Here is a 27,107-nt window from a genome sequence, read left to right on the forward strand (position 1 = left end):
GGACTTTGTTTACATATTGATTTTTCTGGAATTATTTATTTAAATTTTATTAAAGAGATCTAGACTTAATGTTTGTAAATGATGTTAGCATTATGTCAAACAGACCTGTATCATATCATTTGTTCCCACTAATCAGGAGTAGGGCATCCCTTCAAAAGAACTACAGTGAGGTCAAAGTAGTCATAGTTGTGGGACGACAGCATATTAGCAATGATATTTGGACTACAGCTACACTACAGATGCTGGGTTTCATGTTTACCCATTGGCCGAGTTAATTGGAACCACTAAATTGTTTTTCTTTGCACTCCATATATTTGACTATTTACCCTATCTTTGTTGACAGGGTAAATGCCATTTACTCTGATCTCACACTTGATGAGTCGCTTTGGATAAGAGTGTTGTTAAATGCCTAAATTGTAAATTGATTTGGGAATGTACATGTATCATAGTCTTTCCTCAATTGTCTGTCAGTAGTAATTTACTATACTGTAGGCTATTAACTCATTTTGGATAAAAAAAAACCTATTTTCGTGACTTTTTCTGCTGTCCTGAACAATGCGCATGTCACAAATATTCAGACATACATTTTGAGCAGCTTTTTGTGTTGACTTTCCGATCATTAGTGCTTTCCCACTGCTTTCACCACTGTTACTGGTTTTCAAATTATTATTTTTATCAGAGTGTGTGCAAATGGAACCGAATGGACCCGTAAGGGCGGGTCCATTTGGTTCCATTATCACACTCTCAGACCATTTGGAACCTCCTCAAGGAACCCTGAGGGTCCCCCGACCACACTCTGAGAACCACTGACCTTAGACTATACGTCATTAAGCCCTACTTTAGCCGTGTTGAGCATGGATAGGTAACCATGCCGAAAACCCAGGCGTGGGCACGGTTTAATCCATTCCACACCGAACAGCACCGAACATGTGCATAGATGGAAATGCAATTGGAACAGTTCTGAACCATTCTCAGAACCGTTCTATATGCTGTGGAAAAGGCCCGTTAGTGTCTCCCCTACACCGTCTCGCTCTCAGCTCTTTATTTACCTTGTCTGTTCTATTAATGTCTAGTCTGACCGCTCTCCCTCAACACTATTGCTTCCATTCCGGGAATGTTATGTTCTGGACCAGCTTCAAAGGCGAAGCCGTGTGTAATTTTCATTTGACCCTAAAACCTGCACACTTAACTCTTACCCATAAATGCTAAATCACAAATCAAATAATCTACGTCTAAACCCTGACAAAGCTAACCCTTAAGTGTACATTAATTACCCCAAAACAGCATGATAAATGATTTTCACATTTCTTGTCCTTTTTTTAATAATATTTTTTTTTACTTAGAACGGAAAACAACTGTTTATTACAGGAACTCTGTCGGGGCGTGCCAGACTCACACGTGCATGCAATCAGAGGCAGCAGTGTTTTCGTGTGTTTTGAAGTGAAGGTTATGAAGGATTTCACTCGGGTCTCAGGGATGAGATGATTGGGGTAAGACGAGATCAGCCCGGCATACCAGCCATGCCGGTGGAGGCTCTCACAACAGAGCGGCGAGACGAACACATGGCGCGGCCGTGGTGATTTACATGAGTTCTGGACAGAACGAGAGCAGATGATGATGAATTATTTGCTAACACGTTGTGGTCTGAGCAGTTTCCCCTGCTGTAAATGATTTGGTCAAGGTTTGGGTTGTGTTTGAATACCAATGACTAGAGTTACCTCACACCACCCTGCACATAGTCTGTCTGTGTTTACGCTTCATATCGTTTGCTGTCGGTTGGAAACCTTGTAAGTCCAAAACAGTTCCTTTTTTCTTATTATAAAAACAAAAACGATTCAAAATAGTAAAAATAGCCGATCTACAAGCTCACAACGCCTTTCATCGCAAGGCGTTGTGAGCTTGTAGATCGTCTATTTTCACTACTTTTGTGCGACACACTTGTATAATGATAGGGCATTAATTTACACAAAAAAAGAAATGAAATATGGAGATACAAGGTTTTTGCTCGATAGCAACAAAATCCATTGCTCCAAGGTTAGCAACAAGCAATTTTTTAAAAATAAAGACACCCTCAAAAACACCCTCAAAGGTACTACAATTATAATGAACCACATAAGCCCTATACACTTAGTTGACCGGTCCGGGTACCCCAGGAACCTGTACTTGGCCCCCCTCCTTCTTTCCATTTACACCAAATCTGTTTGCTGGAAAAATCGCCAAGCTCACAACATGTTGCGTTGCGACACATTGTGAGCTTGCTAGATGTGCTATTTTTGCTGATGTTCGCCTATTACAGTATGTCATCATGCCCAGAATAGGGACGCTAGGGTTCGATGTGGTTCAATGTGGTTAAGCAGAAAACACTGGTTATTCTGGCTTTGTGGCCTGTAATGTCTCTGTTTGACCAGGGAAAATAAACAGCGGCTCTACAAACATAGGCCCTCGAATGAGAGAAATAATTCTCTCATTCGAACTCAAACTGCTACATTGTCACTAAAATCTAAAATAGAACAGGAGTAACAGGATACTATTGGACATCACAAAGCCTACTTTAATTACTTTAACCATCACTAGATGTATATTATTCAGAACGGCTCTTGAGCAGTACAAGTTCATCAAGGATAGTACCATGCTCCTTCAAAAGCTATAACTGAAATCGTTGGATTGCTCAATCCATCGTTGCACAATGTAGATACAAGGTGTAGATACAAGCACATCATCTTATTTTGCAAATGTTTATGTTGTTACTGCTGCTATAAAATAGAATACAGTATAATACAAGGTATCAGTTGCTATTGCTTCTATAGTATATATAAACAAGGTATCGGTACATAATTGTTATGCCTTATTTGCACATTTATTTGTGTTACGCTGATGTTGCTACTGCTGCTATAGAAACTCCTCATAAGGCTTATTCTTATCTTAGTTGCTATAATTGTTATCGTCATGTTGATGTAGCACAGTATTTTGTGGACGTCACACACTTGAATTTCGCTGTTTGTATTGAGTAGTGACAAAGTCTTGATTCTCCCTGATGATAGACGTCACAATAACCGAACAATTGATCGATTGCATTGATCAATTTGTCAACGTATCGACAGATATGATTGATTGACTGCTATATCGATGTCCCCCTACAGGTACCGTACGTACATGAGGCCCAAGTACAAGGTGGCCTACAAGATGGTGACAGAGATGGAGTGGAAGTGTTGCCATGGATTCAGCGGAGAGGACTGTAACGAGGGTCCGGTCGGTGGCTCTGGGACCCAGATAGAACCCTCCAGACCCAGACCCCGGCCCGGACAGGGAGGCAGTAGTGGTGGTGGGTACATCCATATCCACATCACACTCACAATACCTTCACTGGCCAAATGGGTTTGCTCACATACATAAAGACATAACTCAACATACAGTAGAGAGATAGACCCTTATTGATCCCGCAGGGGGGAAATCAGCCGCCAAGAGGCAGCACAGCAGTTAGAGTTACAGAGTTACAGATACCAGAGTAAGAATAGTACTGTCGCAATACAAAGGTAAGAAATAACATTACAGAAGCACCATCAATAATGAACAGCAATATACAGTACAATAGTATACACATATACAACTAGCCTGCACTCTGCAGAACAAAACACAAGGTTACAGTGTCCTCATAGTATCCTGCCCAAAACACAACCCAGTATGTAAGCAAAAGGTATAAGTACACACAATTTACCCCAATATAATACTGTAGCCTGCACTGCAGAAGAAAAACAAAAGATTTTTGTTAAAAGGTTAAAGCACTACATACTGATCGTATTCATTGCTATAGAGTGTTTGTTCAATAACAGAGGTTCCCCCCGTCTCTCCAACTCTTTAATAAACAGAAAATACATTTTCACATGGGTTGCATTTTCAACCAATCAGGAGAGAGTACCCTTTTATCATTTTATATTGGTCCAGTTCTAATTTGACTGCTCATATCTTTGTGTATTTACTTCCAATTTCATTTGTTTATCCTGCATCCTTTAAGAGTTCTCTCTCCTCCTGATTGGATAAAATTGGCATCCCGGTTCTCAAAGTGGGGTCCAGGGACCCTCAGGGTTCCCTGGGGGAGTTCCAAATGGACCTTTACGGGTCTGCAACTCTGAGAGTGTACAAATGGAACCAAATGTATCCTTACGGGTCCATTTGGTTCCATTTGTACACTCTCAGAGTAAAGGCGGTCCTTGAAATGTAAAAGTTAGAGAATCTACCGATCTATATCTGTAATACTATCGTTGTCTGTGTGTGTGTGTGTGTGTGTGTGTGTGTGTGTGTGTTTAGGTGTGCATCCAGAACGAGGGGACAGTGACAAGATGAGACAGCTGGAGGAGAAGGTCCAGAGCCTGACCAAGGAGCTCCACAAGGTCCAGTCCACCATGAGGGGGATGAACGACCGCTTCACGGAGGAGATGAACAAACCGGGCGGTGGTGGTTCTGCTGGAAGGAACCCTGCTGACGCTGCCCAGCCGGCCATTACAGAGACCATCCACAGCATTCAGACCAAGCTAGACCAGCTGGATAACCGAACAATGGTCAGATGGCTTTCAGTGTTGCCATGTCCGCTTATTATAAGCGACTTTGGGCTTGTTTTTTTTACAAAGTTGCTTGTTGTCTAATGTTGTTTAAACCAGTGGCTCACAAACATTTTGGATGTATTTGAATATATAATATTTTTGAAACATTTGAACACAAATCTAAAACGGCTATTTTCAAATACCGATGCATATCGGTTTATAAAGTGCTAATGTGGCCCATTAGTCACTTCTTTTGGGCTTGTTTTCATAGATCTGCTTGCTAATTTCTCTCGCAAAATCTAGCAACGCTGATGCCTTCCGATTGTCTGTCTGTCTGTCTGTCTGTCTGTCTGTCTGTCTGTCTGTCTGTCTGTCTGTCTGTCTGTCTGTCTGTCTGTCTGTCTGTCTGTCTGTCTGTCTGTCTGTCTGTCTGTCTGTCTGTCTGTCTGTCTGTCTGTCTGTCTGTCTGTCTGTCTGTCTGTCTTTCTTTCTTTCTTTCTTTCTTTCTTTCTTTCTTTCTTTCCTGCATTTACGGGATGCAGTGGTGGCTCTGCCAGTTAATATGCTGACCTTTGCATTATTGTAACGGCTTAAACCCTATATACTTCATTGACCAGAGTCCCCCAAGGCTTTACTTGTAGATCTGCTATTTCATGCTGCTAGTTCATGTGGTTAAGAAATGCATCAGATAAAAGGTGAAGTACCAGCAGCAGCATTCCGTGTTTAGAAACACATCGTGACAAAAAAAACCCCACACATCTGGTGTTATGTTGGTATACAATTAAAAATTGTGTGCACAGCTACTTACTCCTAAGAGAATCAAGGAGATCCCTTCTTGATTTCTCCTGTTAATCCATTAGTACCGGGAACGCATCTGTGTCATTTTTTTTATTTCTTTGGGCTATTCAAAAATAGCAGATATACAAGCTCATAGCTTGTAGATCTGCTATTTTTGAAAAATCTCGAACATTTGTCCAAATCTTTGAATATACATGTTTTTTAAAACAAAATATTTTCAGATGGGCTATGAGCTTGTAATTTATTTTTTGGGTGTAAAAGAAATCTCGCCTGCCCTAAATTTAATTCCTGGGGATGCCACTGCTTGTATATCTGCTATTTTTGAATAGCCAAAGTATAAAATAATGGTTTAAGTGGTTACACAGATGCGTTCCCGGTCTTTATGGGTTAAATCCAGACATGTGGCTGAAGTGGAGGACAGCAGAACGGGGGTGCAGCTCTGTATACACAGTGATGCAAAGTGTTTCTGCTAGTTTGTATTCTTACCCCTGTGTAGTGTCTGATATCATGCAGAAAATTGGGTTCCAGGGAGCCCCAGCTGTCCTTGAGGGGGTCTCCAGCAAAATGAGGAACAGTTTAAACACTTAAAGCCCTATTTTATTTTCGAAAAATGTTGACAAATCTCACGGGAGGGTCCCTGTCAGAAACTCTTTTCAGAAAAGGGGGTCCGTGGCCAAATACATATCATTGAAATGAAAATGTTTGAGAACCACTGTCACTTAAGTATTGTCTGCATTGTCTCATTTGAGACAACCATCAGTTCCTAGTGCTGTACGTATGCATTATGCTTTCCTTTCCTCTAACCCAGGCCCATGACAAGACTCTGGTCAGCATCAACAACCATCTGGTGAATGGGAAGGGCAACGATCTGGACGGCGAGCTTGGAGGAGGTGCTAAAGGAGGAGGAGGCGGGGGCTTCAACTCCCTGAAGGAGGAGATTCTGAGAGAACTGGAAAGGAGGGTGTCTCTCTCCTGCTCTTCCTGCCAGGTAGCTGTCCATCCAGCTTCGATGACAGTTTACATTTGAAATACCATGAAAGGCATGTTCGGTACTAAGAGCCAGCAATGCAATGACCAAACATGAATATTAATAGCAGTCCATTAAAGCCTCACTATGTAACTTTTTTTAATGAATACATTTAAAGTTTGTCCATTCTGTATGGTAGAGTATGTTAATACAATATAACTTTTACAATTGAGGTGGTTGTTTTGTCTCCCTGCTCTTCTATTGAGACATTTAGATCGTGTTAGAGGTCATGTCTCACCTAGACACAGGATCTGACACGAAAGCAGGTCGACTCTATTAGCTCAATGGTAAAAATGTCAGCACTTGCACAGGAAACCGGGTTCAAATCCGGGGTAGAAGAGGAAAGTTACAGCTTTAATGTAAGGACCTGCACATGATCATTTGGACCCATTTTGTCAAATTTGCCCAAAATAGGGATGTGTTTCTACATTTCCCAAAAGGAAATGCATGTATTATATTCAGTCTGACCAGAATCAGGGATATAGCATTATTGCTTATTATTGACATCATTGCTAAAAATGAATGACCAAAAGGGGGATATAAATAAAAAAAATCTCCCCATCCCCCCAAATCGAACCCTGAGTAAAATGTAAATCATTGCTGTCGGGCAGAAACCTCATATCTCCATATCTCAACTAATGCCCTACTTCATCATACAAGAGTGTCACACAAAAGTAGTGAAAATAGCAGATTAGCTATTTTAAATCGTAACAAATAAATACAAATAATAATAAAGGAACGGTTTTGGACTTACAAGGTTTCCACCCAACAGCAACGAAATGAAGCGTTTGTAAATAATGTTCCAACAGGCGGGCGTGGAGGACCTGAGCAGGCAGCAGCAGGAGGACCGCGAGCGGATCCGGGCTCTGGAGAAACAGCTGAGCGCCATGGACGCCCGCTACCACAGCAGGCTGGAGGGCATGAGGCGGGAGGTGGTGCGCTCGCAGGGCTGCTGCGACACCGTCACCGACCTCAAGAACCGAGTCACCGACGCCGAGCGCAAGATCAGCTCCGCCTCGGAGAACTACGACGTCATCCAGAACCGCCTGGATAAGGCGCTGGGCGGCGCGGGAGGTGCAGGAGGAGTTGGAGGTGGAGGTGGAGGTGGAAGAGGCCATGGTGGCAGCGGAGGTGGAGGCGGAGGTGTCGGTGGGGGTGGTGGTGGTGGACGATTCACTGGCGGAGGTGGAGGGACAGGTAGGCCAATTATTAACTAATCGCCTGATTGCAGTTGTTTGAGATGATCGCAATTATTTTTGCATAATCGTCAGAATTGTTTACATTCATCTGTTCATCTGTTGAAAAATATGCAGATATAGCCGATCTACCAATTGAGCTTGTACAGTACATCAGCTATTTCTGCAATTTTTTCTAAGTAAAATGATTAAATGCAAGGCCTGTTTTGGCCATAGCACCTTATTTATTTGTAATTATTAGCAACAGTCATTGGCATATTTATGTTATTTTGTCATATCTGCCCTGTGTTTTCAAAGCCTTACAGAAATGTTCAAAAACATTAAACATTAAAAACTATTAAACCGTTAATCACAATCATTTGCACAACAATTAATCGTCAACCAACAATTTTCATGACTTTGTGACAACCCTCTAGGGACAGGCGGCGGCGGGAGGGACACGGACGTGGTGACGGAGGACCGGCTGGACGGCCGGCTGAGGGACCTGGAGAGACGGGTGAACGGCACCATGCTGCGCACCGAGGAGAGCTGCTCCTATGTGGAGAGCGACCTGAAGGACTACTTCCACCGGGAGCTGGGAGACCTGCGGACTGTCTTCCTGGACCGCTTCGACGACCAGGCCTTCCGCATCGGCGACGTGGAGTCGGACGTGGAGCTGGTGAAGAAGCGTGTCGGCGACCACGACAAGAGGCTGGCGCGGCTGGAGAACGCCACGGCGCTCCTCAACTGGAGGACGGAGGAGTGCGGATGCGGGGGAGGAGGAGGAGGAGTTGGAGGAGGGAGGGAAGGCGGGTCGGGAGGTGTCGGGGGCGGTAGCGGAGGAAGAGGTGACGGAGACAGAGGAGGAGCAGGGGGGACGGGAGGAAGAGGCGACGGAGACAGAGGAGGCGCAGGGGGGACGGGAGGAAGAGGCGACGGAGGAGGAGCAGGGGGGACGGGAGGAAGAGGTGACGGAGACAGAGGAGGCGCAGGGGGGACGACGGGAGGAACCAGGAGGCCGGGGGCAGGAGGGACAGGCGGCAGGCTGCCGGGAGCGGGAGGCGACAACACGGAGAAGAGTCTGGAGTGGAGGGTGGTCGCCAACGAAGATCAGATCCATCGCTTCAACACGCACCTCAAAAACCTCTCCGTGTCTGGAGACTCTCTGCTGGACAAGGTGGACATCTCTTGTTAAAATCCCTTTTTTTAATGATTTTTATTAATCTACTGTATGCCAGTGGCTCTCACTGTGGGTTCCAGGGACCCCCTTGGGTCCATGAAGGTGCCCTCAGCTAAATAATTGATAGTTAGGAACCAAATAGACACTTGTGGGTCTGTAACTGAGAGCGTACAAAAGGAACCAAATGGACCCATAAGGGTCCATTTGGTCCATTACGTTAAGTAAAAAACGTTAAGTAAAATTAACACAGAGGATTTGACAGTGTAGATTGGGGTCCCAGAGATATAAAAATGGTACCACATGGGGGGTCCGTGGGCTAATATCAAACCTGGGGTCCCTAAAAGGTTGAGAATCACTGATCTACGCTGTAACAACTGAATTGTGCCTCAGGAATCAATACAATCTAGCATTTTCTCATCTCCTTTCTCTTATCCTATTACGATGAAAGGTGGTCGACTTGAGCCACGACGTACGCAAGATCAAGGCGCTGACCGGAGACCACGGGGAGCACTTCAACCGCATCGTCACCGAGGTGGAGACGCTGGGGCACGACTGCGAGCTGTGCGGCAGGATGGAGGACGAGCTGAAGAAGCTGAAGAACCACACCCAGCACACCCTGGACCGCTTCGGGAAACGCATAGACGCCATCGGCGGGGTGGGCGGGGCGGGCGGGACGGGCGGGGCAGCAGGCTCGGGGCCTCGGGGGGACTTCTGCTCCCAGGTGTGCTCCACCCTGCAGGAGGAGGTGGTCCGGCTCAGGGAAGACGTGCAGAGATGTACGGGACAGTGTACGATCATACTGGATACACCCACGGGTTAGTGATCTACATCATCCTAGTTAGAATAGTCTGTCTGTCTGTCTGTCTGTCTGTCTGTCTGTCTGTCTGTCTGTCTGTCGGCCTGCCAACCTACTTTCCTCGCTCTCTACATGACTGTCATTCTCACTGTTCATTTGTGCTGTCTTATTAGTTCAACGTCTTTTCAGAGAATACGTTTTCTCAAAGCTAAACTGGTGGGCTCTCTTACAGGAGGTGGAGCTGGTGGAGCTGGTGGAGCTGGTGGTACCAGTGGTACCGGTGGCGTTCCGGGTAGAGAACCTGGGGGCGGACTGGACTCAGAGAAGTCCCTGGACGGCCACAGCGTGATCGGCGGAACCCTGAACAACCATCAGCTGAAGTCGCTGCAGGGCGAGCTGTCGGACGTCATCCTGACCTTCAGCTCCATCAACGACACACTGAAAGGCCTGGAGCACACCGTGCACAAACACGGCAGCGTCATCACCGACCTAGGTACCGTACTGTACCGTACGCACACCGCTTCTTCTACTGTTTGGTATTGGTGGTTATTGTAGCCACCAGGCAGTGATCACATCTCACCAGCATCACAGCGCACAACGCAAACAACACACACACGACGTGCGTGTGTGCGTTGTGAGTGTATTCAGCTCTCTCAACTCCCTTCATTCTTATTCTCAGACGCCCTCGATCTAATGGTTCATTTAGTGAACCATTCTTTTTAACCAGAACACTGTTCACTTTTCATACTTCATGCTCAGCATTGGTCACAGCTCTGTTTCTACAGCTGTGTGTGATCAAACTCCCTCCACCTCGGCAGTCTCCTCCTGTGCCATCCAAGTTAATTGTATGATTCTGTGGATTGTATGATGTTATCTGTGTATCTTAACTTGTGCCCTTGAAGGGTTCAATGTTACAGTATGTTCATGCAATAACTCTATATCTTACGCTCTGCTTCCTGGACAAGTTCCTGGACAACTGGACAAATTAGTGATATCAGATTCTGTGTCATGCTTACGCAGATAATCTGTAGTATCACAGGAGAGTCACACCGCTAAATGGTTAATTCTGATGAAAGTGTCTAACTGAAATGCTATGATGCAATGTGATGAGAGTGAAGATGAAAATGAGATAAGATAACCAATAGTACCCACCTCGCACTGCTGCACACACAGGAAACACCAAGGACAAGATCATCACCGAGCTGGACAAGATCCAGCAGGAAGTGACGGAGCACATCGAGGAGAGCCGCGACCGCCTGGAGGGGATGGACAGGGATGTGCGGCGCTTCGAGAGCACCCTGGTGGTGGAGATGGGAGACTGCAAGCGCTCAGGGGACGGCCTGGAGAAGAGACTGTCCAAGATGGAGGGAGTGTGTGGCCGACTGGACGGCGTTTCGGACTCCCTGCAGAAGATCAAAGACGGTACGGGGCACATAGAATTTAGTTGTAATTTCCTTTAGCCTGGTTTTGGATCAGAAGTTCCTGGGTTGGATTTGATGAAAATGTTTCAAAAGGTTTTCAATTAAAACATTCTCAAGTAGTGAGAATAGCATCTTCAAGTTCACGACACATCATAATGCGACATGTTGTGAGCTTGTAGCTCGGTACCTTTGCTATTTTTCCAAATTTTTAATAAGAAAAAGAAAGAAAAACAAAATGTTTGCCTATAATGACATGCCCAAAATAGGAATGGCCAGGTTTAGGGTGGTTAAAGATGTAATAGTCTGGGAGAAAAAGACCTGCACTCTACAAAAACTTTTAAGGAAGACTCCGTAGGCGTCGACAGAGACTAAGAAAATATATTTCTTATTTATTTTAACAAGCTCATAAAGTGCTCTGTGCTCAAAGTGAAAGGTGCCAAAAAGCAGAAAACTGTTCGGTCATAGAACCTTCGTCAGCGCTCACAGACAGTTGGCAGCTCAGGTGCCGAGGATCAGGGTCAGCAAGGCCACTAATAAAAGACATCACCACGGCGATGGTGGGGCGTGTGGACATAACATTACAAATCTTTGAGCACAGAGCACTTTATGAGCATGTTCAAATACATTTTTGTGCGAGTCTTTTTCTGCCAGTTTTCCTTTATGTTTTTGAGACCACCGCTGGATAATAGTGCGTCTAACATGCTTGACTCTGCAAGACAAAACAGTAATGAATGGGTGATGATGAAGCAGGGCTGGGCGATTAAAATCAATATCACAATTATTTCAAACTTTTGCCTCGATTGCGTTTAACGAATGATTATTTAAATAATAGTGAAAATAGCCAATCTACAAGCTTGTAGATCGGCTATTATTTTTGTACGACCACCATTGTACAACAAACTATAAAATAGGGCTAATAGTGGTTAATCAGACTAATCGATTTAGTTGATAAACATTTATTTATTATTTTACTTTTTTGCCTCGATTTGTTGATATCTAAGAAATATAAAAACGTGCTTCTTTCTATTCGATTAATGCTAAATTAAGTCAGTTATTATTGGTTAAACATTTTGGTTTTGATATATTGATATACAAATAATTCGGTTAATTGCCCAGCCCTATGACGAAACAGCGGTTTAATGAATACTATCCCATGTTCAGGTTTGAACAAACACGTGTCGGGGCTGTGGAGCTGTGTGAGCGGTCTGAACAACACGGTGGTCACACACGGAGGCCTCATCGACTACATCCAGACCACCCAGATGGACGGCGTCCATGGCAAGATCAAGAGCCTCAACTCCTCAGTCAACTACATCCTCAAAGAGCTGCACGGCCTCTCAGAGCAAGACCTGACCGGCAAGTCACCTACTCCATTACATTCCATTCTATTTTATTCTATTCTATTCCAGTGATCCTCAACCTCTTTCATTCGAAGGAGCGCCAGTTTGATTATGCTCCCTTTGGTAAAAAATACTTTAATCTCTGGGACCTCAATCTACACTGTGCTTGTGGACAAATGGTCCCATAGTACACTCTCAGAGTTACAGACCCGTAAGGGTCCATTTAGACCTCTGGTGGTCCCCGGACCCGACGGTGAGAAACAGGGTTCTATTCTATTCTATTCTTTGAGACACGTACAGGTATTTGGGGGGCGTGGCCAAATCCGGCCATTGTCTTTGGCGATGCAAACAACACAGGTGTGTATTGTGGGACGGATTGTCTATACAGCAATATCTTCTACCAGTCCTAGCGCAAAACTATGGTCATGTTGTAGTTTTGACGGGATGTCTAAATGTTTGTTTTTAAAGCTCCCGGGCCCCAAAAATCACCTAACTCCACGCAAGAAGCACCTTTGTTTGCACCTCCAATACACTCGTGTTGCGGTTTGCACGTACAAGGGTGTGATGTCACAGTAGCTGAAATAATCCTATGCATGAGTGTTAATTTAACTCTGAGAGTGGGAGTGTACAACTTGTAAATTTACACTGAGGATTTGACTGTGTAGAAGAAATGTCCGCACACTTAGATCAATGCGGCGCTTCACTTCATTTTGAGCTTTTGGTTGATCAGACCTTCATTTGAACTAAAAGAAAACATTTAATTCCGATCTTGTTGGGGGAAATCTAATTGACAGTACGGTATCTGCCTTCTAGATATTGTACATAATCATCCAGAAATTCCACTGTGACAGAATTTGCATTGTTTAATTTATGTGTGGTCTTGGACCATAGTACTTCTTATTGAGAAACTGATCATAACAAAGACCATTTCACCCGTGAAAATGCATTTGGCTCGACCGTTGACAAGTGATTTATTAATCTTGTCATGGTACAGACTGAGTTATGCACCAATATAAAAGCATTTTCATTTATATTTAATTATACAGACAGTCAGCTGACAGCTTGGTCTTTATGCTTCCATGAATAATGTCATGTGTGTGACACCAAAACAGTTTAAAAGAACCCACCTTAAATTACACAACTGCCAAGAAATTGAGCAATATCAAACGTTTTCTGAAACATTCCTCCATATTAAAGTACAGTGGAAATGTTTTACTGTGTTTAGACCCAGCCACATGACAGCTATATTTAATAAAATACTAACATTTTGGTTTTATGTATAATAGGTAGTGGTCGCACCAATATAGAAAGAAATACAGGCCAATGTGACTTTTATCAGCCAATCTATTTGGTATTGAAGTATTGACTCTCATTCCGTACCTCTTGTTTGTTCTGCATTATAGGCCCTGTGTTGCTGAATAGAGGTTTGGGTGTTTTTCTCTAGATGTTCAGCTGTTGTAAAAGTCCCACTATACAATAACTGCATGCATGTGTGTATGCATAATGCTGCACTTTTGCTTCATAATTTTGCCCCCTTAAACAAGGGCAATTGATGGGGGGAAATAGTGAATAGTGGATTCTGTGACTAAGCATTGATGAAGTGGGGTCCAGAGACCCTCTGGGTTCCTTGAGGGGTTCCAAATGGATGCTGACATGTCTGAAATGGACGCTTATGGGTCCATTTGGTTCCATTTGTGCACTCTCAAGGAGTTATGAGGTTCCTCGAAATTAAAAAAGTTTGATAAACACTTGTCTACAGTATTAATGCAGATTCAGGATCAATATGTGAGATGGGACTTCTACAAAGACGAACAGTGTTAACTGTTAACTAAACCATTGTGTCGTGTACTGTATATATGTACTTCTAATCCTAACCCTGTCCAATCTGAGAGCTTCCTCTCAATACCGTGGAAGACAGAAGGGCTTGAAAGCAGGCTAACCTTAAATGACTTTACAGGAGAGACAAATAAAGCAGTATATCAAACCAAGTAGTTTAGCAGTTTGAGAAGCCATTAAGTACGGTAACTAGAAGCCCCCGGGTTGCATTGCTAAAGCCCTCCAGCTCCACATAATGACCTGTGAGTGAGCTTCCCTGTGCAGGGGAGGAAATCCCTCTTCCCACCTTTGACGTAGGTAGTTGTTATTAATTATTTCATCGCAGGGCAAAAGCACTTCCAACTGTACAGATGTTTGAGGATGTTCCGGAACCCTAACTTTTTGGTCCGGCGCAAAACAACCACTTAAATCGCTTATTTAGTCAGCCTGTGGCCATGTTTTCCCATTGTAGCCGAACCGGGAGCAGTACTGGCACCTGACGTAGGGTTTTTTTCCGGGTTGAATGGGAAACATGGCCACAGGCTGACTAAATAAGCGATTTAAGCGGTTGTTTCGTGCCGGACCAAAAGCTCTCAAAAGTTAGAGTTCCGGAACATCCTCAAACAGTTTGGAAACTACCATTAGTTTTTGGATACGATGTGGCGAAAAAGGTAATCCACGGACCCTTTGCGGCCGTTTCACCGATTCCGGTAGAGCTCGCAGTGGAACCTCATCTCGGAGCTGTATAGCAGAGTGAGAGGTTCGTAATGGGGCTAGTATGAAACAGATCTCAGTAAGAATACAATTTGAATTATCCATACCATACATATATATATATGAGAGAGAGAGATACAGTACTGTAGATAGATATTAAAACATTTATGTGAAGCATAAAACCCATATTCACACCCAATGTCATTTACAGTCTGTTCTGTCCATTTATCTGTGTGCGCGTGTGTGCGTGCGCGTATGCACGCGCACACTGACAGCATCAGCGGTCTCATGTAACACATTTACTCACTACACAGTGCCCAGATACAATAAACACCACAGGCTATCAAACACCACAAAAGGGCCGGAGTATTTAGAGTAGAAACATGACTAATCTGAACATTCAAACGAACACGCTATGTTTGTGTGCCGAAATACTTCCCATGACACAACACTTCAAAGGCTGCATAGTGTGCACATGAGCGCACACACACACACACACACACACACACACACACACACACACACACGCACACACGCACACACGCACACGCACTCACGCACACACACACACGCACTCACGCGCACACACACACACACACACACACACACACACACACACACACACACACACACACACACACAGTCATATCATATGCGCTCCTATATGGTTTAAACGTGTCCCTAACCTTTGTTTTTGTCTCAGTGGTCTACATAGTATATTCTACATGTCTATGTGCGATTGTGTTTATGATTTATTCTGATTGTCCTCTCACTGTTCTGACCATTGTCTTTAATTGCTTTGTTTCATCTCTTGTTTGATGTCAGTTATCTAGACTGACTGCGTAAGGTTGTGTCTCAAATAGGGCTGCAACCTTCGAGGATTTTCTTTGCGATTATTATCTAAATTATAATTTATATGAATCAAATAATTGAGAAGCTTTTAAAAAAAAAAGATATATATATTTTAAATAAAATAATCGACAAAATTCTACTCCTAAACCACTCCTATTTCATTCTTCATCGTACAATGGTGTAGGGCAAAAGTAGCAAGAAATAGCAGATTTACAAGCTCAGAACTCATTGCATGGCGACGTGTTGCGAGGTTGTAGATTGGCTACTTTTTTTTACTACATTGCTACATTTTTACTATTGATTTAAAAAATATATATACTGTAGTATTTTTGACTAAATCAATAATTGCATCGATTAAATTGATTTGTTTGATTAAATGTTGCAACCCTGAGTCTCATACACTAATGTCATTTATGTTATGTTATGTTATGTTATGTTATGTTATGTTATGTTATGTTATGTTACAGTATTTCCAACGGTTACGGTTGGAAATAATATAGGTACACATGGAGGGGTGGAGGCTATATGGAGAAATATTACAGTACTATACATGCTACTGTAGGTAGGAGTGACATATCGTACCCATTCCTGTCATGAATTCCCATCTACACCAGGATTTTTTTATATTGCTGGTGAACCAAATCTAGACCAAATGCTCAAGTATTAACAACTTTAACTTCTTAGGCTATTTCTTTGTATGTTATGGACAAACTGTAAAGGTCATGACATACTTAAAGCATCATTGATGCGAGCATCACTGATGCTTGTCAAGTCACTTGTTCACATTGGAATCGTCAAATAGTTTCTATTCTGCATATTCAGCTGCACTGCATTTATTTAGTAGGGCATTCATTTCCCAAAAAACTAAAAGTTGAAATATAGAGATACAAGGTTTCTGCCTGACAGCGACAATATAACTGTGTAATCTTCTCATACATACATAAACAATGTTGATAATTGATAACAATATAAAGAAAGACAGATATTAATGTTTTTAACATCTTTGCCACATGTTTGTGTATCTATCTAATTAGAAGATACATTGTTGTCCATTTGCATGACAACTCACCCTCTTCAAAGCAGATCAGTATCTTCTTCTGTGCTGAATAATATTATACAATACCTCTGTGTCAATGTATTGATTATTTATTGGTGTACTTTCTGCCAACCCTCACTGCCACAGGCCTGCCCGGCCCACCAGGCCCCCAAGGCTCCCCCGGAGATAGAGGCTTCAACGGGCTGCCAGGGTTAAGGGGTCCCTCCGGACCTCCAGGAAGACAGGGAGAGAATGGTCTCAGAGGACAACCAGGTAAAGTTGATTGATAACATTTTTGTTCCGGAAACAAATAACTACTGTATGCACAATGTAATAATCTGTAGGGGAAGAAACAGGGAGTAAGGCAGAGGTAAAGAGTGAGATTATTGAATGAAGCAGTTTTACAGTTAAATTCAGTTCAGGACTGAATATTGGCACTGATGTTTTAAAATAGCAGATCTCCAAGCTCACAATGCATCGCGACGAATTTTGACGTACCTCAAAATTGTACTTAAGTACATTACTTAAGTAAATGTACTTAGTTACTTTCCACCACTGGTCAAGTGCACCCCATTCTACTGAATGGACATTAATATTGATTGATTGATGGATGGATGGATGGATGGATGGATGGATGGATGGATGGATGGATGGATGGATGGAAAATACCACGGCCACCAATGTACAGAAGTGTACTGTGTTCCAGTGCATAACTTAAATAGTAACTTATTACTTCTTCTTTTTTTAGGTCCCAAAGGTGAACGAGGTAGGTCTTTGTTTTTCAGTATTATTTATGCATTGTTTAAAGGCACAACTAAATCTGTTTGACATCAAGTAATTATATTTATGATGCATTATTGCAACTGGTCTGGCCTGATGCTCTCTGAATGCAGGCTCAAGATGTCTGTCTCCCTGGCTACTGTACTGTATGTTCAGACTGGCAGCCCAAATCAGATCTTTGACAGATTTGAACCACATTCCCAGGTGGTTTGAAATGAGATTCAAATCAGATTTCTAAAGATGTGTCTCAGTCTGCACACTCACTGAAGCCTGATTTATACTTTGTTGTACGGCAAAAAAAAATCCGATCTACATGCTCACAAGTGTCGTATCGCGATGTATTGTGAGCTTCAGTAAGCAACACTGTTGTACGACCGACCAAGTATAAATTAAGCATTAATCACGCCTGTGTCGATATGACGTTACCACAGCAACCAAAGCTGATACTGTAGTAGGTGGACGATTGTCTGAATACACTTAAAGTTATACAATGCAGAATCCCAAATAACGATTTTTAGCAACCTCTGCTGGTCACTACCGTCACTGCATACAATTTCCGTAATCCTCGATTACCCAGAATTCCATTTGTTTTCACCGGAAGCCGGAAGCGTTTCAAAAAGCGATCTTTTAATTGTTTTATACTATCTACGGATCGTTTCTCTTAGCCAGTGGAGCATTAGTTACCATGAGCTGTGCTTTCTTTTTCTGTTCTTTTTCGATCTTCAAATCCTACATTCTCTTAACATCAGCGTGAGGTTCCTTTTTGCTATTACCGCGGTAGTTCCTGGCCAAACAGGAAACCGTTGCGGTAGTTCCTGGGGACGTCGGCCACGACGTCATGACGTTGGCCAGGAACGTCATTTCCCCGGGAATGTCCCCCCAGTCCACTTTCAATAGAAAATATATAAATAAAAGGCTTCCGGGGGTGAAATTCATGGAGTGGGTGTTGTGAAACTTTTGCCACTGACAAAAGATATACAATTTAACTTTAGTTTTGTTGAAAACGTTACCTAGTATTACTTTAACTGATCTGATCAATTGAAAATAACGGTGTGGACAGTCAGTCCTAAAGATCACATGTAATAACAGTGTGGACAGTCAGTCCTAAACATGTAATAACAGTGTGGACAGTCAGTCCTAAACATGTAATAACAGTGTGGACAGTCAGTCCTAAACATCACATTTGAGAAACAAATTGTATTTGTTTGCTGTCTGAACAAAGCCTGTGTGTCCTGCTCAGGTCTGCCTGGTGCTGACGCTCACGTGCCCAAGCTGTCATTCTCGGCTGCTCTCACCATCCCCATGGAGAAAGCTGCCACCATCGTCTTTGACAAGGTCTTTGTCAATGAGGGAGACTTCTATGACCCAAGGACAGGTACTGTAGGACTCGCAAAGGAAAAGCTCTACTACATTATAATTAAGCAATTAGTTTGACTCAGGCCACTTGACTGCTTAACCCATTCAATCCGGGAACGCATCTGTGTCATTTTAGATTTTAGCTATAACCATTATGTTATACTTTGGCTAGTCAAAAATAGCAGATATTCAAGCTCATAGTACGAGCTTGTAGATCTGAAATTTTTGAAAAATCTTGAATATTTGTGCAAATCTTTGAATATATATATTTTAACACATTGTGTGCCAAAAACGGTCCGGACCGTTTTTGAGAATCCAAACGAGGAGTGCCGAAAACGGTCCGGACCGTTTTTGACCCAATTTTATTTTTATACGTGGGGCCCACGTGGGGCGCTCTAACGAAACTTTGGGATCATCCAAGGAGTTTCTGAGAAGGAGAGGCCGGATGTGGATCCATGTGAAAAATCCTTCCGGTCGGCCTTTCCAATGTTAACTCCTTGACTAAAAGCTTAATATCTCCATTTCTTTTTAACGTGGTGGAAGCGAGCCGTTTTCGATCGGAGATCACTCTGCAATGGAGGATCGCGTTAGAAATATTATTGTTCCAGGCGTTAGTCGGGACCCTCCGCCGTCTCGCACGCACGCTTTGTTTACATGCACTTCCGCGTCGGGGCTTCTACAGCACGAAACCTATCAACGTAAGTGGATGGAAGAATAGCAGGCACTGAACGTATAATATTTTAATAAACCTCTGGCACCCGATGTGTTAAGCGAACATTTGTAAAACATATTCTTCCAGGGACCTGCAGAAGCAATTACATGAGCTTGTATATCTGCTATTTTTAAATAGACAAAGAAATCTAAAATAACAGAGGTGCATTCCCGTTTCTAATGGGTCAAATCAGACATCACCCACTCCACAACTGTACTGTCAGCCCTAAGCGCTAACTCTGCGTTTCCTCAGGTGTGTTCACCGCTCCCGTGGACGGCCGTTACTTCTTCAGCGCCATCCTGACGGGCCACAAGAACGAGAAGATCGAGGCGGTCCTGTCCAAATCCAACTACGGCATGGCCCGGGTGGACTCCGGAGGCTACCAGCCCGAGGGCCTGGAGAACAAGCCCGTGGCCGAGGCCAAGATCACGCCCGGCTCGCTGGCCGTGTTCAACATCATCCTGCCGCTGCAGGCCAGAGACACCGTGTGCATCGACCTGGTCATGGGCAAGCTGGCGCACTCTGTGGAACCCCTCACCATCTTCAGCGGAATGCTGCTCTATGAAGACATGTGATTGACCCCCCCATCCCCCCATCCCCACCCTGAAGGAGGGACAGGCTCATGATGTCACCACCCTACCTTACTACTCTCCCTGGACCTTTACGAAGGAACACAAGGAACAGAGTGAGAGAGGGAATGGTGGCAACAGGAAGGAACAAATGGAGAGAGAGAGAGAGAGAGAGAGAGAGACAGAGAGACAGAGAGAGAGGGATGAATGGTATTATGGGACTTTCACTAAGTCCATGTGTTCATAGCGATGTCTGGTTTATAGAAGCGACAAACAAACAAAACGACGGGACCAGAGAATGTGAACCACTGACCTTTTTCCCCCATTAGTTGACATTGTAAACAAAAGGTTAGCAGGAACTAATGGCATAATGTACAGTATGACGTCACGTCGGTCTTGTATCATTTCTGGCCTTGAGAGAATGCTGACGTGATGAGAACTGATGAACAGTTTGACAACAGGATATAGAACAGGAACTGAGCAGAGACCTTTGTCCTTCGTATTCTAACCGATCGTCCAGCATTTTGTGATGTGTCCTCCACACAGATTTGTACTACTGCAGGAATTTTATATTGTGTTGTTTTTCTATAATTATTGTAATGCCTGAATCTTTATAAGTCACTCCAGGTGTGGGTTGTGAGTACAATAGCTCATCCATGTACCAAAGACGACCACGAGGTCTCCATGCCTTCCCATGCAGCCGTTTTGCTGCAAAGTGCTATCCTGCCAAAGAGCCATGGCCTGCGTTCTGAAGCTTCAACAAGAGGGATATTCCAGAACCAGTTGTGCCTTTTTAAATCACAGCAAAGTTGTTTTTCTCTCATGACTTAACGTGTGTTCCCAGAGAAGCACTATTAACCACTTAAGTCCTATTTCAAAAATGCAGAAAATAGCTTATAGATGTGCTATTTTAGCTATTTTTGAATTGTTGACATCTTTTATTTTTTTATTGACACATTTGTAAAAGTACAGCAGACCATTGTGGTCCATTAAACATTCAACACTCAAAGAACTGGACAAGACAACAGTGCGTCAGACAACGATACAAAAAAAAAGCAATTCATGATTTGTGGTTACGTATACTTTGTCATACAATGGTGTCGCTCACCAAAAATAGGATTTTCAAGTTTGTCATTTTCCGCGAGCGACACCATTGTATAACAAAGTATAAATTGTTACTCTTTAGGCGTTTTGTGTGCACCGGGTCTTTGTTTTAAAGCTAGCAGTGCTCAACAACTGCAACATATCCCACTGTTGCTGTGCAGCTGTTAAAACCCCTTTGAAGTGCAATGCTGCTTTGGTTAAAAGGTTTTTTAACATCTCTGAATGTTTTAAATATGCTCTCTCAGCTCTCTTGGCAAGATACAGCAATCTGTTGTTTCCATTGAACATAATGGAAAAAAAGACACTAGCGATGCAAAGAGAGTTTTTTTACAGGTTTTTATAAATACAGGCCAACACCAACAGTTTAGGTTTTGAGGATAAACCAAAGTTCATTTATATATCTAGTCTGGTGGAGCACAGCAAAAGAGAAGGAAAGTCACTTCGTAGCTTGGCTGTCGCTGGTTTGTTTTCCATTGAAATTAATTCACATTGTGAATGTTTTTTTGTTTGTTTGTTTGTTTAATTAAGGTGCACCTTTATTGCTCTTTGTGTTCTATATCCTGCCATGTGACTTTTGGTGCAAATGTCCAACATTTATTGAATACATTTTGCAACACATGTTAAAGATGTAGATAGATCCCAAAGTGGTCAAAATTGCAAAAAACACATCCAACAAGGAAACATATAAAACTAAAGTTCTAAAAATAGAACACTGTCAACAACCTGTATTTCAGTTAAAGTCTTCCTAATCATCCCATAACAACAAATGAAATAACACACTGTTTTAGCCACTCCTTAGCCTTCCACTAAAATGAATGCTTTTCAAATCAAAACCTTATTGCTCCATAGAGGAAATTCCATTTGCAGACATGGTTCCCAATACAAACACATGACAAATCACCACAACATACACACCTACACAACATTCACCTACACACAGGTATAAGATGCTGTTTAAGTCAAATGTGTAAATTAAATGAATGCAATAGCATTTAAGACAACAGTAGGGGATAATTGGCTCCTGTTAATTCCAGCTGTTTTTCCTTGGTTGCCAGATGACTGTAGATGCATAGTGTACTGTATTCTGCATGGCACAGAATCCATCTTGCTCAGGGTTCCTTGAGGCGGTTCCAAATGGACCCTTACAGGTCTGTAACTGTGAGAGTGTACAAATAGAACCAAATGGACCCTTATGAGTCCCTTTGGTTCCATTTGGAGGTGCTTGGGGGAACCAGAGAGTTTAAGAACCACTGATCTAGCGCCTTCACCAAGTAGCCTATGACCACGCACAGACAGGATACGACTAAAGCTGCTAGAGGATTTCAGAGGCTAAAATATCTGCTTTCTGCCACCGTGAAAATCTCCTCCTGCAATCTTCTACACGAACAAAGGGCATTTTTATTGCCTTTTATAGGAACTTTAGCCTCTCAGCTAGGAAGGCTGCTATGCAGAAGAAAAACACACTGTGTATGCCAGTGTAAGCTTACAGTAGAGGATGGAGTTATGTAACCCACTACAGTGAAACTCTAAGGGAAACATTTGGAATGAAGACGTGATAAACATAGTCTCTCAGTATATTATCGCTGTCGGGCAGAAACCATGTACAGTAGCTCCATATTTCAACTTTTAATGTTTTTTGTTGTTGTTAATGAATGCCCTACTTCACCGTACAAGAGTGTCACACAAAAGTTGTGAAAATAGCAGATCTACAAGCTCACAACGTGACACGGTGTGACGTGTTGTGAGCTTGTAGATCGGTTATTTTCACTATTTTAAAACGTTTTTAAAATAATAAAAAAGGAGCGGTTTTGGACATAGAAGGTTTCCACCCGACAGCGACGACATGAGGTCTAGTTTCTGCAGTGCAGTGTAGGCCCCCTCCAGTGGTGGAAAGTAACTAAGTACATTTACTGAAGTACTGTTACTTCAGTACATCTTTAGGTACTTTTACTTTACTGGAGTATTTCAAATGTTTTTATACTTTATACTTCTACTCCACTACATCTCAAAGGCACATTTTGTACTTTTTACTCCACTACAATTCTTTGACAGCTTTGGCTACAAGATACTTTGCAGATTTAGATTATCATTACAAAACATGCATTAACCAATTAGGCCCTATTTTATATTTCAGCTATTCAGAAATAGCTGATCTACAAGCTCACAATGCTTCGCGATGCCAGATTTGAGTACTTTTACTTTGGTACTGCAAGTATATTTTGATGCCACTTTTGTACTTTTACCCAAGTCAGATCTTCAATACAGCCTTTTACTTGTAACGGTATCTTTTGCTGTGGTATTGCTACTTTTCTTGAGTTAAAAAATCGGATTACTTCTTCCACCACTGGACCCCTCCTTAACCCCCCCCCCCCCTTCCTTCAGCCACACGATAAAGTTAGAACCGTTGCCAAGGGTAACAAAAAGGCAGCCAATTATAAACAAAGTGCTCTGCTTTCCTTTAAAAGGCCAATTTGCTGTCATTAATGGAGGGAGATAGGAGTGTTTACACAGGGCTGTAAATAGGATGTCCCACATTCAGGAGAGTTATGATAAGTCACAGACGTGGGAGTCCAACACCCCCCCCCCCCCCCCATTAGACTTAACTGAAATATTATTTTGCAATACTTCATGGTTTGTTTTAATCAGCATGGGGTGCGGTTCATGACTGTTCGTGTCAGTCCTGCTTTGCTCTGAAGGGGTTTATTTTCCAATAGTGACTGTGCATGATCCTGCTTATATCATATGGCTATTTATGAGCTAAATCAATCAGTACCACAACATTTCAAAGGAAACTTAACTATACTGTACATACATTGACTGTGGTTGCTGGGCTAAAAAGGCTTAACATAAAAGAGTTAGACCAAAACTATGGTAGAAAGACGTGTTTATTCGCAAAATGTTGACAACGTTTCGATCCGCTGTGGATCTTCTTCAGGTCATCCTTGTAAAAAGAGGAAATTAGAATGAAGTGAGTTCTTTTTGAGAATTTGTATCTTTTCCTCCCTTCTCAACACACACTTCTTCTCTCCATGTCCCACATCCTTCCTCAGCCCCCATCCTCTCACCTCCCCTTTCTCTCCATCTCCCCCGTCCTCCCTCATCCCGTCTGTATAAGCCATAATTGTATATGATAAAGTACCTCATCCCAAAAGAGCTGGCAAGATATGATAGAGGTGGAACGATGAATACACCATACGGCATGAGTTATGTAACGTAAAACAATATACAACAATCTCAGTTCGACTTGTTCATGATATGACTGCATGGCACAAATCCTAAAACATTTGCTTTCATTCAATATTATTTTTGTTACTAAATGGTGGATATGCAATAAACAGAAAATGTTTCAGTGATGTTATGCCACAAATACCACACAAAGTTTGCTATTGTATATCGTTGCTGTCGGGCAGAAACCAGCTAACTCAATTTTGACGCTTTTGCTTATTTTTCCATAAATCAGTGCTATTGTTGATGTTTTCATCCTCTACTGTACATACAGTACAGTCCAGACAGCTGCTGTTCAAGCAGCCTGTGTCTGTGTCAAACATTATTTATACTTTGCCTCACGACCATGTTGATAGATGAAAATAGCACATTTCAAATTAGCTAATTTTGTCAAGCGACACAGTTGTGAGAACAAATGTAAAATAGGCCTTAGGTCTCTTCAGCTGAGACCAATTCAGTGTTTAGGGCACCTGGTTCCACATTTTACTTACAGTGTAATGAATACTTTCACCATATTCCTCTGCCGTGCACACACACACACACACACACACACACACACACACACACACACACACACACACACACACACACACACACACACACACACACACACACACACACACACACACACACACACACACACACACACACCGAATAGTGTTGTTGGATGTAATTGTTCATGGATAAAGCCAGAACAAATGCAGTATTATGATAACCAAGAGGAATGAGTATAGGACAGACTTTTCTGTGTCTGAGGAGTTTCACATCAAAGGAGTAGTGCACCCAAAAAATGACTTTATTTCTATTGTTTACTCGCCCTCCGATGTCTTGAATTCAAAGAGAATTTTTGTTTGTATAGCATTCCTTTACGCTGAATGAAGAGTAAAAAAGAAAAAGAAAATACTTGATGAATTGAAGTAAAACAGAGGCCAAGATCAACAGCAAAAATCAAAGATCAGTGTATAAACTCCAACAGCTCGCAGTGTCCGCGTGCCTGTGTGTGAATGAGCTTCCGCTGACGCCCACGGGCACACCCAGGCACTTTATTGTCTTCTATATGGTTATATTTTGGCAGTGGTGGAAAAAGTACTCACATTTTACTTAAGTAAAAGTATCAATACTGCAATGTAGAAATACTCTTGTTACAAGTAAAAGTCCGGAATTCAAAATTTACTTGAGTAACAGTACAAAAGTATTGGTATCAAAATGTACTTAAAGTACCAAAAGTAGAAAGTACTCATTATGCAGAATGTCCCATTTCACAAGTTTTCAAATGTATAAAAATCTGTTGAAAATAGCAGAAGCTCGACGCATTGTGAGCTTGTAGATCGGCTATTTTCAAATGGCCGAAATGTATAGGGCTGAAAGTGATTAATGTATGTTTTTAAATAATAATCAAAATCTACAAAGTAACTAGTAAGTATAGTAGAGTAGAAGTAAAAGTACTGAAATTTGGAAATACTCCAGTAAAGTAAAAATACCTCACAATTGTACTGAAGTCAAAATGTACTGTTAATAGTACTGTCGTTACTTTACACCACTGGTTTTGGAGTTTTTTTGATACAGATTTTTGATACAGTTTTGCATTCACTGTAAAGGAAAAAATCTCCTTTTTTTGGGTGAACTACTTCTTTAGGAGCTGGTCATTGAAAGTGTCAAAAATTGTCATAAACATAGCAATACGTTAGTGAATACATTATTGACCATATCGGGTCTTCATTATTGAACTGTGCTTTAGGAGTAGTACAAAATGTACATTTTTTATCAACTGACCACAGCAGTATGAATGAGCCAAAAGCAGGTGATTTCATAAGCAGAAAACCCGAAGAAAACAAGCTGTGGTTATCATGCTATGTCTTGCCTTTTCTATACCACAGTTCCAACTGTTACCTTGAATGTGAGATTCAACTCCACGTGTGGTTCAATAAAGATATTTAATTTCAAACTGTTGTGTTCTGTTCACAAGGGTTGCGTTCAAGTGTGGCGGCAACACACTTTCCTACCGTGTCTCTCCGACACTGTCTCCCTCTCAGCTTTCCTACTGTCTGTCCTCACAGCTTTCCTACTATCTGTCTCTCCTACATTGTCTCCCTCTCATCTTTCCTACAGTATGTCTCCCCTATACAGTCTACATCTACCCCATAGCTTCCTGTGGTCACAATAAAGAAGATACAATGGAGAATGTTCAACCAATTCAATTTGGGAACGCATCTGTATCATTTTAGATTTGAGCTATAACCATTATTTTATACTTTGGCTATTCAAAAATAGCAGATCTACAAGCTCTTAGCGTGGGTGCCACGCTAAGAGCTTGTAGATCTGCTATTTTTTAAAGACCTTGAACATTTGTGCAAATCTTTGAATAGGCTACATATTTTTTAAAGCAAACATTTGTAACTCAAATCTTTGCTTCTGGAGGTCCCTGGAACAAAATATTTTACAAATGTTCGCTTTAAAAAATGTATATCCAAATTTTGCACACATCTTCACGATTTTTCAAAAATAGCTGATCTACAAACTTGTATATCTGCTATTTTTGACAGAGATACGTTCCCGGATTGAATGCGTTAAATAGAAAAAAGAAACATCAGGACCTGAACGCCCAGAAGAGTTCTGCAGTGATCCCAGTAGTAATAGATAGTATCTATTCCCAGGCTATAAGTGTGTGT

General features: G+C 42.3%; 1 protein-coding gene across 3 annotated transcripts in view; it reads left to right on the forward strand.

The window, feature by feature from the left end:
• The window catches only part of emilin1b (elastin microfibril interfacer 1b), an 80,080-nt gene extending 53,697 nt beyond the window's left edge, over nt 1-26,383 (forward strand). Inside the window, exons 3-16 of one of the 3 annotated variants that reach the window (XR_013933783.1) lie at nt 3,141-3,322; nt 4,306-4,556; nt 6,145-6,324; nt 7,173-7,560; nt 7,976-8,715; nt 9,167-9,533; nt 9,747-10,007; nt 10,688-10,936; nt 12,097-12,291; nt 16,840-16,965; nt 17,441-17,458; nt 18,713-18,847; nt 19,793-22,901; nt 22,960-26,383. Coding sequence is in view for 2 of the 3 variants with exons in the window: in XM_080438207.1 (XP_080294333.1) it covers nt 3,141-3,322; nt 4,306-4,556; nt 6,145-6,324; nt 7,173-7,560; nt 7,976-8,715; nt 9,167-9,533; nt 9,747-10,007; nt 10,688-10,936; nt 12,097-12,291; nt 16,840-16,965; nt 17,441-17,458; nt 18,713-18,847; nt 19,793-20,115 (3,415 nt within the window). In the remaining variant the exon portion in view is untranslated. Of the gene's footprint in view, nt 1-3,140; nt 3,323-4,305; nt 4,557-6,144; nt 6,325-7,172; nt 7,561-7,975; nt 8,716-9,166; nt 9,534-9,746; nt 10,008-10,687; nt 10,937-12,096; nt 12,292-16,839; nt 16,966-17,440; nt 17,459-18,712; nt 18,848-19,792 lie in introns of all 3 variants that reach the window. The other 2 variants (XM_080438207.1, XM_080438208.1) reach the window with 2 other exon arrangements.
• Nucleotides 26,384-27,107: the final 724 nt, after the last annotated feature.

Source organism: Gymnoscopelus braueri (assembly GCF_963280865.1).
Source record: "Gymnoscopelus braueri genome assembly, chromosome: 1".
NCBI lineage: Eukaryota > Metazoa > Chordata > Actinopteri > Myctophiformes > Myctophidae > Gymnoscopelus > Gymnoscopelus braueri.